Source organism: Ascidiella aspersa, chromosome 6 (genome assembly GCF_963924565.1).
Source record: "Ascidiella aspersa chromosome 6, kaAscAspe10.2, whole genome shotgun sequence".
Classification (NCBI taxonomy): domain Eukaryota; kingdom Metazoa; phylum Chordata; class Ascidiacea; order Phlebobranchia; family Ascidiidae; genus Ascidiella; species Ascidiella aspersa.
The window spans coordinates 13,242,689-13,253,285 of NC_139452.1; the positions used below are offsets into that span (position 1 = coordinate 13,242,689).

At 34.4% G+C, this 10,597-nt stretch overlaps 1 protein-coding gene across 1 annotated transcript; it reads left to right on the forward strand.

Annotated features, from left to right (window-relative positions):
• Positions 1-1,432: 1,432 nt before the first annotated feature.
• On the forward strand, positions 1,433-10,306 carry LOC146139974 (DBH-like monooxygenase protein 2 homolog). Its single transcript, XM_083392579.1, has 4 exons — positions 1,433-1,585; positions 3,220-3,330; positions 3,645-3,797; positions 10,214-10,306. Exons 1-4 carry the CDS (start codon positions 1,433-1,435, stop codon positions 10,304-10,306), a joined length of 510 nt encoding a protein of 169 aa, XP_083248705.1.
• The last annotated feature ends 291 nt before the right edge of the window (positions 10,307-10,597 follow it).

Sequence of the window (10,597 nt, forward strand, 5' to 3'; positions counted from 1 at the left end):
TCAACAATTTGGCCACTTCGACTTACACTCTCTCCAAAATGAAACTTTCGCCTATTTATCTAGTAAATGCAATTTTCGTCAACCAGGCAGAATTTGGGTTAGTTGCGACGTCATGTAGCTGTTGGATCAATGAACCTTACGCATCGTTTGGCATCTTGCTTATATGACATTATACCAAGCAACCTGCGAATCTTTTTTGTGCTCTTAAACGCTCGTTTGGAATACATCAGCCCACTTCTTGCCTTTTGAAATATATTCTTAAAATTAAGCTTTAGATTAATTAAAACAAAAAATAAAAACGACAAATGAGTAATTAAAAATTGATAAAGTTGATCAAAATAATACATTTCGAATTTACCTTGCGCTCGTTTTAAGCCTACAAATTCTCTAAATGAAAGATATACGACATGCGTCACTCATAGAGTTATTTTGGCCACCTGATTTTACTTTAATACCAAAATAAACGTAATTGAAGCAACACAAATCAAATGCGCAGAATAATAAACGTGTTTTTGGGCACTCTAATCGTACACTCACAGTTGCACCTATCGAATCTTACCAATAAAGCGAAAAATAGAAAGTATAAAACTATTAACAACGGTTCAAGCAGTTAACATTGATTTAACTACGCAGAGGTTATTAAATCTCGACACAACATCAATGACTTTGCTGTTCAAACATGTGTGAAAGTTTGTTATAGGTACTGTATGCTTCATTACTGATCTTTCATTTGTAAATGCTAAACACAAATGGGTCGAACAACGTTTAACGCAGACTATACAGTAATTAATTTGATCTGGCCAATGTTGAACGACTCGGCTCTGTCGACTCTTCGTAGAATTGCAAACTTTGTAGCACTTCACTTCTATACGATTTCAGCAGTATCTTTTTAATGTGAGAATCTTTAAAAGTGCCCGAAACAACTATTTAAAACATTAGCAAATTGGACAAAAAATATACGTAAGCCTGCACCAACATGTTTTGATATGTTAGGCCTACCGAAAAACAATTCATAAAATTTTCTGAAAGCGGAAAGTTAAGTCTGCTGTCATACTAGGTTTAATGCAGGTTAGAGAAGTTTGACATTTAAAGCTAAGGTGTAAATCTAGTCAAGAGTAGTTAAGCTTTTATAAGAGCAAGTAAAAAACAAAAGTTATAAATTGTACATACAGCATATGGGAACTACAAGAGTCGAATGTCCGACTTTACCTCACTTGGTGGAGTTACAGACTTAACCTAATACGACTAGTGTCACGTAACGTTATTGCGCTTTATCTCTCCTTTTTCTTTTCGCGTACGATATAAATACAAGCTATTAGAGGCAACCAAATCAATAACGCTTATAAGTTAATTCAAAATGATTTTTTAACATACAAGCAAAGCACTTGTTTTAAAGTTCCATTGTATCTATTGTAGCAAAATCACAGGGAAAATGAGAGTTATATTCACTTTGGGCTTATTTTTTATTTCACTTGCTAGTTCTAAAATCACTCCGAAAAAGAATTTTGACCACAAAGTTATTCTGGACGGTGTTGGAAATGTTAAGCTTTGGTGGAGTTTCGATGCAACGCACGTCACTTTCGAGGTAGGATTTAACATAGTATAGACTAAATTGATTACATATTGGAGCATACATCGTCATATTTCAAAATTGATAACTTACACCAGGGGTGGGCAATTATTTGTAACCGCGGGCCGAGAAACTTAAAATGTTGTGGCGGGCCAGCTTAAAAGCAGAATTCAAATACATGCAACACGACGTCTTCTTCTGAGCCTATAAAACAAATAAGCTAACGAACTGGTTATTACGTCACGAGTTACGCAAAACGCGAAAAAAATATCTATTTTAGGCTATAAAACAAGCTTGGCGGAGTCATGACTACATCCGTCTCTGGAAAGAGTGTGTACGAAACAACCAAACATGTAGAAACTGGCCTTTGTTTTCGCTTAGCCTATGGAGTTTAAGAAAAACAAGCCGCGGGTCTGGCTTATACGTTAAAGTGCATTGAGTCTAAATCACAAGATTAAACAAAGGCCAAACAAATATAATAATAAATCCGAAGAGTGTTCGACTTCTTTTAACGGCTGTCACAATGTTTGTTTAAATTCAGAGTTTGTTGCCTTTTTTGCAAAAAAAGTTTTTGTGTTGTTTCGTACCCTAACCTTTTGTCTTGTGTCGAAAGCCATAAAATCGTAGTAAAACCTAATCAAGGTTAACGTCCATGAATGCTTTCTGATGCATTTCGTTGTCCTAAACATTATCACCTCCACTATGCCTCCACTTCGTTGGCCAATTTACGCGCGCTACCTTTTGCATTAAATCAAAGTAAATTGTCACCATCAATTGTAAAACGGGTGGAGATATATATATAACTCAAGTAGATACTATTTTTGGTTTACAACGGCATTTTAGTTAAATTCAATTAAAGTATCTGCATGCATTGTGTGTTGTATATAAGAAAGTATATAAGACTTCTAAGAGGGGAAGTCAAAGTCAAAGTACAACAGGCCCAACACTTTAATTGACTATTTTATACACTGCGTTTATGCTTTTGAGTGGGATGTCTTCAGCTTGTAAGAGCATGCTACAAATTTTAAGCAAAGCACCTACATTTTTTGATATTCGATGTGACAACATTATCAAATCCAATATTTATGAACTTAAAAACAAACAAAATAAAAATATTTCGTTATTTATGGAATATCAAGAAGCTAAAAAGTCTAGTGTCGGCTTATAAGATCAAAATAGTTACTGCTCCTCTAACAACCGATTTACCTAAAAAATCTTAAAATTACGAAATAATTTCATGGCTACCAATTCTCAGAGAAACCCACTTAAGTCAAACATTAGTTTGTTTACTTTCTCTTTTTCCAACTGTTAACTTCATACACTAAAACCTTAACAGGATCTATGCTGCACGTTAACGATTAGCTTATTTTAATGGGACGAACGACTTTTTGTGCGCTGCAGAAGTGTAAATAATTTTAAATGTCAAGTCACCATATAACAACCCTTTGGTTAGAAAATTGACATAATAAAAAATCCATTAGGTTTGATGTGGATGTTAGACATCAAACCTGCATTTGGATATTTACCCTATAATAAACTTTTTAATTTAACGGCACGGTAACTTTATTAGTCTTTTAAACGGCACGTGACTTTAATATTTATAAAAAAAGCTTTATACGTTATATGTACTCGTGGCAATGCATTGTCAGATTCAAGCGAAGACACTTGGTTGGGTCGGACTTGGACTTTCCCCTAGTGGTGGAATGCGCAACGCTGATATCTATGTTGGTTGGGTGAGCAACGGCGTAGCCAGCATCACTGTAAATAAACTAAAGCAATTAAATAAAATAATATTGCCTTCATATCTGCTTTATATATATAGGCGGTTTAACACTTGGTCAACACCTGAAAAAATACACTGTTTAAATCATCTGACACAATTTCGGAAGTAAGGAATCTCCCACAAACAAAAAATGTAAAAGAAAATTCTTAGTTCTTTCGAAATAAGTAACTGATGATGCCTATTCACAAGGCGAAATTTCTGTAAAATTTTAAGAAATGATTATATGTTTCTACAAACAGTCTTAACGTCATCTATTTGAATCAGTTTTAATTGGATACTTTACGTTCAAAGGACCGACACGGACTTTCTTCCGGAAACGGATCCCCACCGATGGATCAAGAGCAAAACATCAAGAACCTCGGAGGTTCGGTGGAGGACGGATGGACGCGTTTAAAGTTTAGGAGGAAGATTGTTGCTTGTGTTTCGAACGACATAAGCATTGCGGTATTTATTTCGCGTGGAGTTTTTCTATTGTAATAAATCAACTGCGGCAGGAGATATATTGTGCATATCTTACCCAATTTTTTTCCCGCCTTACCTATATATAAACATCAATTCAAAGACAATGAAAATATTGAAAAATCAAAACAATTTTTACCAGATTCCCCTTATATGGCTGAGACCAACCGTATTTCTGTTTTTTAAAGTGATTCATATTTGAACTACTGTGTTTTAGGAAAGTACGATGCGTTTGATATACGCCTGCGGGACCAGTGACAATTTCAGGCAACACAAACAAAACAACAGAGATGCTTGTTCTTTCTTACTTGTTTTGTATGATAAAAGTGTGCACGTCGCAGCTGTTTTTGTCAAAACCCTTGAAAAAAAAAAAAAAAAAAAAAAAAAAACAGCGCATTTTTAGGGACAAAGAGTCAATACAGTTTGGTCTACGAAAGTCTCAATGCCGACCAATATCCAGCTGGCGAAAACAGACAGAGCTTTGATCTTCTTAATGATGACTTCCAAATTCCGGAAAGCAAAACTTACTACAGCTGCAAAATGCTTAAAATTCCAGACCATATTACTGCAAAGCAACATATTACACAATATTGAAATACCGAAGTGGTAATTTATGGCACGGTGGGTTTCCAATTATACAACCAAATTTGTGCCTAATCAAAATCTAATAAAAAGTGTAAACTTTCTTTTCTATGCGCGCATTGTTTTGATCGGTGGTTTCCAACCTTTTTGTTGTCGCAACCATCTTTCCAGTTTTCGAAACCAGCTTTTCGAAAAAGCGTGCATGGATTCTATTTGTATTAAACTAGAACTATAGTCACTAGGCAATTACCATGAATCTTTGGTTACTGATTGAAAAACGAGTAATGAAGACGTCATAAACACCACCGTTTACGTTGTTCTTACTTCTTTCCGCCATAATTTTGGTTTACGTTTTTTTATTTATTTTTTGTTAGACAAATTAAAAACGGCGATAACCCTGACAACCTCTTGCGAATCACTTCACGACACCTAGGTTGGGAACCACCGGTTTAGACCAATCGTCTCATTCAAAATTGGCATGTATACTCGCATGCCGAACATAGTAAGTTAGTATTTCTCAACTAAAGGCAAGTCTAATTGCCCGAAACGCAAAATATGCTTTCATTTAATTTAACTTGGCAAGGAATTGATTATAAAAAGAAACCTGGTCGATTGGGAACATAAAAACGTACATTGCTAAATACGATGATGCTTATCACGATAAATTTTGGAAATTTAATTCAATCCCTGAAGATTTGTTAATGACCTAAGAAAACTGAAATACATGAGTTACTGCAAAGATGCTTCATTATTTTATACCTCAAAGTAAACCGCGCATCAGAAAATGTTCTCAAATGAGGCGTGGTTTTGAAGCCCTTGGTTAGACCATCTAAACTCGCCCGAATTTTCCTATAGCTAATCTTTTCCACCGATCGCCATTAAACAGATTACCAAGTCGGAAGGGTAATTATCTTTTTTTCACAAAAAATGTTCGAATTTCTTAGTTTTAGATGGAACCAGTGGTGCAAACCGGAAACGAAGCATTGGTGCATCGCATTTTAGTTTAGATGTGTGCAGATATCGAAGTAATTGTTTAAAATTTGTTGTAAGGGTTTAGTCAAAATAGTTTTACTCTTGCCCTAGGAAATTTCTCCATTAAATTTGACAAGCATTATCTTTTCTAGACTTTATTCTATTCAGAATCCTCGAGAGCACAATTGACGTGCTGTCGGTTTTTGCCCAATGTTATTACTTGATGTATGCCTGGGCTGTCGGAGGATCGGTTAGTTCAAATTTTCCAGATTGTAAGACCAATTTGAACGATCATTGCCTAATAAAGCGAGTTGGAAATTTATGGTATAGCTATTTTAAGTCAATCCCTATTTTAAAGCAAAAAATGGCTATTCTAAAAAAAGAGAATCAAGTGTTTCTCAACTATTTTCTGTCACTTGAGGTCTACCTATCAGTCAAAAAAATGCATCCAGTTTGACATGGGGAAAGTGGCTCTTTGGAATTAAAAAAATGGCCGCCAGAGTCATTCCATGCCAATTCACCAAGTCATGCATGATGCAACAAATGATTTTATAATTGAAAAATTGTTTTTAAATTGCGTAATGCAAGTCTTTTAACAAATGGCGAATTTATTTTACTAAAATACCTTCTATATTCGGAGATAATCAGAATTTGTTTTGCAATAACAGAATGTACCTGAATCCGAATGTTGAAAAACAAACGATTCTGGTTGAGCATCAATGATGAAGATTATACTAAATACAGAACTTAACAAATCTAAAGTTTTGTTTTGGGATGTTATATGATAATTTCGCTCCTAAAAGTATCATCACTATATAAAAACACAACACAATATAAAGCAAGGTATACGCAATAAGTTAACAAAAATTCATCCAACTGTTCCAGGTAAGTGTCGGAAAACGCAAGGATAACCGTTGCCACTAAACGACGACCTGTTAGAGGTCAAATGGCCTTTCAAATCAAACGGCATTTATATCCAAAAATGATTTTACCTCGCATTAAGTATAGTGACTTTCCTGCTATTTTATTTAATTTTCTATTTTTTTACGCCCTTTTTTTAATTCCACCTCATGGCGCGTTATTATCTGTGTTTTCAGTTAGTTACGTCTCTTTTAATGTTTGGTATAGGGTTTTCACTTTCCGAACCATGTGCAAAACGGAACGTTACCAAGCGACGCAGGCTAGAGATTTTTTATCTTACAGTTTTGTATATTATAAATGTTTATAATTTAACCCGGTAAATAGCAGGTTAAAGACTTTTATTGTTGCTAAAGTATTGGTAACTTAACATATGAAAAATTACGTTGGGAATGGCTTTATTTCTCGGTTTAGTAAATGTATTTAATATACATGTTTGCTGTACTGGTATATAACGTTGATCCTGGCTATCATCTTTCATACCAATGCATGATTAGTCTGCGCATTCGCTGTTCGCCTGTATCCGGTTGTAACACAGTTTGCTTGAAGTGTAAAATTTCTAACACATGTTCTAACACAGACGCTACAAAGCCCCGAATTATCCTAATTTGATTTTTCAAGATAAGGTGTCATTGTCTTGTGCAAAGGGTAACGAGAATAGTTTTTTCAGTTCTTTTTTTATGTCTGGAAAGTGAAAAATTATAAGAATCACTGGCCCCAAGAAATGACGATTTTGAATCCACTTAATCGAAAGTTAGCCCAAATTAAAAAACATGTGTTAAACAAAACACTCCTTTAAAATCTATCATATTTTAATATAAGAAAATTTATTAATATGGTGTCCGCTAATATACATGACCGGGGGTATAAAAATTGTTTTATTTTTCTACACATGTTAACCTGACAACTAATAATCTAAAGTTCTATAATTTAACAAAGCAAAAGTTCACAAGATATCACTCATATCTTCTCTACTCCATAACCATCTTCTTGAAAGAGAAGACGAATTGCAACACATCAGGTTTAAATAACAATGTTGGGTTAAAACGCAAAATTTTACATCATTGCTTATTGCCAACAACACAGAACAAAATGCGTCGCGTCCAATACCATTTCTTCCAGCTTAAATTACATGTCTTAGAACCTATGTAGGCGGTTAATATATTTCATTTTATTTTGCAAAGTTCAAAAGCAGCAAACTAAGCATTTTACGGCAACGTGCAAAAACTTAACTTATCGTATAGAACACTATATATATTTTTCAAAGTTTTGCTGAAGATTTTAATGATTTTTCGAGTTTAATTTATAATCTATAAAATCATAAATGTATTGTTTCTATACCTTTGCGAGATAACGACAGCTGGATCATCGAGGGATACGGAGCCGAGGGGTGAGTGTAGTAAAAATAAATTACATTGATCAGCTGACGGTGATAAGGCTGCAAGATTATGTTTATATAACCATATTGAAAAGTATAACAAAGCGCTTTTCTAAAAACGTATAGCCTAATTGTTAATGGGATATTATAGGATAACTGTCTTCATTCTAGCTTAGTATAGACATGCATATATGCTCAAGCAAGATAACGCCTCGATTTCAAAAAGTCACTACAAGAGCAAGCGTGCACAACTATTTTATTAGTGATTTGATAAACATATTATTTTCGGAAAAAGTAACTGCTTTTGTAGTGCCGTTTGTTTGCAACGCAATTTTGTATGATAATACAACAATTTACTTGGGTCGCAAGATTATACCAAATTAATTTTTTTTCAAAACGGATCGCCTTAACACGTGTCTTAAAAACGTGAAGGAGTCACCCAGTATTGTAATTTTAAATGACCCAAGTCCAATTCCAAGTAGAAGTCAATGACATAAAAATAAAATGTTTAACTAATATAATTGGTAAGCTCGATTAATTATGAAAAAATAACTTAACTGCAAATACCAAAACGCAATATAAAAATTGGGATAAATAACCCTTAACATATATATTTGATAAAAATAGTTTATTGACAAAAATACTGGAGTCACAAAACAGTAACTTTAGTGCATTTAAGTCAATTGATTGACGTAAGTCATTACAACACCGCGATCAGCACCTAATAGATTCGTTTAAACGGTCAAAAATTGTTTTTTACATACAGACCTGCTGGTGGGTTTCGGTTTAAAACGATTAAATGATCACGTAAAAAAAGATAAAACTACAGTCATTCTATTTTCCTTATAAATTTATAAAACACTTATAAATATATGTTAATGATAGACTACAGTGTTACTAGTTTTAAAAAACACAAGTATGAAAACACAAAAAGTAGAATTTGTTTGATCATATAGATTTTAAAATGTAAATCATAAAAACACAAATGGGCAGCAGAAAAAAGTAATGTTTCCGTCCACATAAATCATATTAGCAAATTACTCAACCTTATATAAAAATTGACCATTTACTACGAATTGGTTATCAGACAGGGTAAGACGCCATGAACTTAGATCAATTGATTTGAGTTTAACTTGTTTTTTTTTTACTGCGGATCCGGGAGTACAAACGACTAAAGAGTCGGTTGAACAATGGCACTTTAATTTGTGATATTATCAACATTATGTTTTAGAGACCGACATAATTAAAGACAGAATTGCAAACATGGCTTAGTTTTTTGTTAAGTTTATAGCTTATTTATGTTTCCTTCGCCACGGCAGTCAATCCAAACATTTTAAACAGTAAAAATAAATAACTGGTATGTTTGCAATGTTTTTCGGGTGCCGTGACGCCAATTTAATTAAGGTTTGTCGTTTAAATAAAATCATTGCTCCAATATAACAACTGATATGGAATAATGCTATTACTAAAAACTGGCAATACATTCTGCAGCTTTAATTTTAAGTTTCTCGGCTGCTTCCCGACTTTCACTCGTATTTTCGCTTTCTAAACACTTTGCTTGGTAGTATAGTAGTTTTTCCCAATTGGTTTTAAATCAGGTGAAAGCCAACTGCTTTCATTTCTGTATTGAAGTTCGTCTTTAAAATATTGAAAGGCCTCATCATATCGAAAACTTTCCAGATAACATTTGCCAATATACCTTAACACTTTAGCAACGCTTTTTTGATATTCAGATTTTGGTTCTTTTTAAAAATTCTGGGATGTTTTATTAAAAGATCAAGTGCATCACAAAATGCCTTTCTGGCGATTTCGAATTTCTTCTGTCGACGTAACGGTTTTCCTTTTACCACTAGAAGATTAGCAATAAGTATAAAACTGTCCCGGACTGCAGCCTTTCTCCAAATTGCTAAAAACGTTATCCAATCCTCAGATGGCACCAGAGAGGAGTTTACAACGTGATTTACAGTTTAAAAATCCATTTGCCAGGCTTCGATTACTAAAAAATTATTTCTGAATTTCTGCAAAAATGTGATTACACGCTTAATGCCATCGTGCATGTTTGATCTCGGAAATATCCCATTTGTCAAAAACTTCATGTCAGCTTTAGGTTCATATACTTTGTTAGTTGTTTTTCCTTCAAACTCGGGAAGTTCATGCTGAAACTTGATTAATAGTTTATGTGCTTCGTCCAGGTTCTGCAACGCGTCGTTAATTGTTAAAGAATCAACTTGCTGGCATATGTGAAAAAAGGAATTCAGATTCGATACAAAGTCAGCGATTAAAAAATGAACAATAAGAACTTCGGGAATAAGTATAGAGAATCGGTTACTAGCATCCGAAAACAAGTATTGAACTCTAAATACGACTTTTCTGATGGCATTGCTGTACTTTGCGTTTTCATTGCATTGAAACAAAGAGCTTGCAATAAGGTGTTCTGGTAAGGATGTTTTTCTTCGAAAGAATCCAAAGACTTTCCTAGTGCTGCCGAAGGCAACTAGTAGCTTTGAAAACTTCTCTTGTAGCCTTTTTATATTAACCTGTGTTTCTTCAGGCACAAGTTCCTCTAACGCTTCAAGAGCCCTCTATTAAATTTAACATCCTTTGCGACGTAAAGACGAGTGAGGTTTACCGAGTTCGGAGCTAACGGAGGCAGCTCCAGGTTTCCTGCTTCGAAGTTATCAAACAAGCTTGCGCGAATGGAAAAAAACAAACATGTCGTTTGATCACGTGTAAAATTTAGTTTGCTGAACGGCATTTCTGCCACAATATAGGGGTGGAGGCTTAGCCAAAGCGAATGGGTAATTTCATAGAAGTCGCAAATGCTCGATCTACCAACGCCCTCCATTACTGAAAACAGGGGTCCTCCTTCCCCCAGTCTCGACACAGAAACTTGCTGATTTGCTTGAAAATATATTTTGTTTCGTAGCTCGCAAGT

Coding starts and splice junctions, on each gene's coding strand:
- LOC146139974 (XM_083392579.1), top strand. CDS start 1,433: ATGAGAGTTATATTCACTTTGGGCTTATTTTTTATTTCACTTGCTAGT. Junction 1,586..3,219: donor CAACGCACGTCACTTTCGAG/GTAGGATTTAAC, acceptor ATGCATTGTCAG/ATTCAAGCGAAGACACTTGG. Junction 3,798..10,213: donor CGAACGACATAAGCATTGCG/GTATTTATTTCG, acceptor GTGTTTCTTCAG/GCACAAGTTCCTCTAACGCT.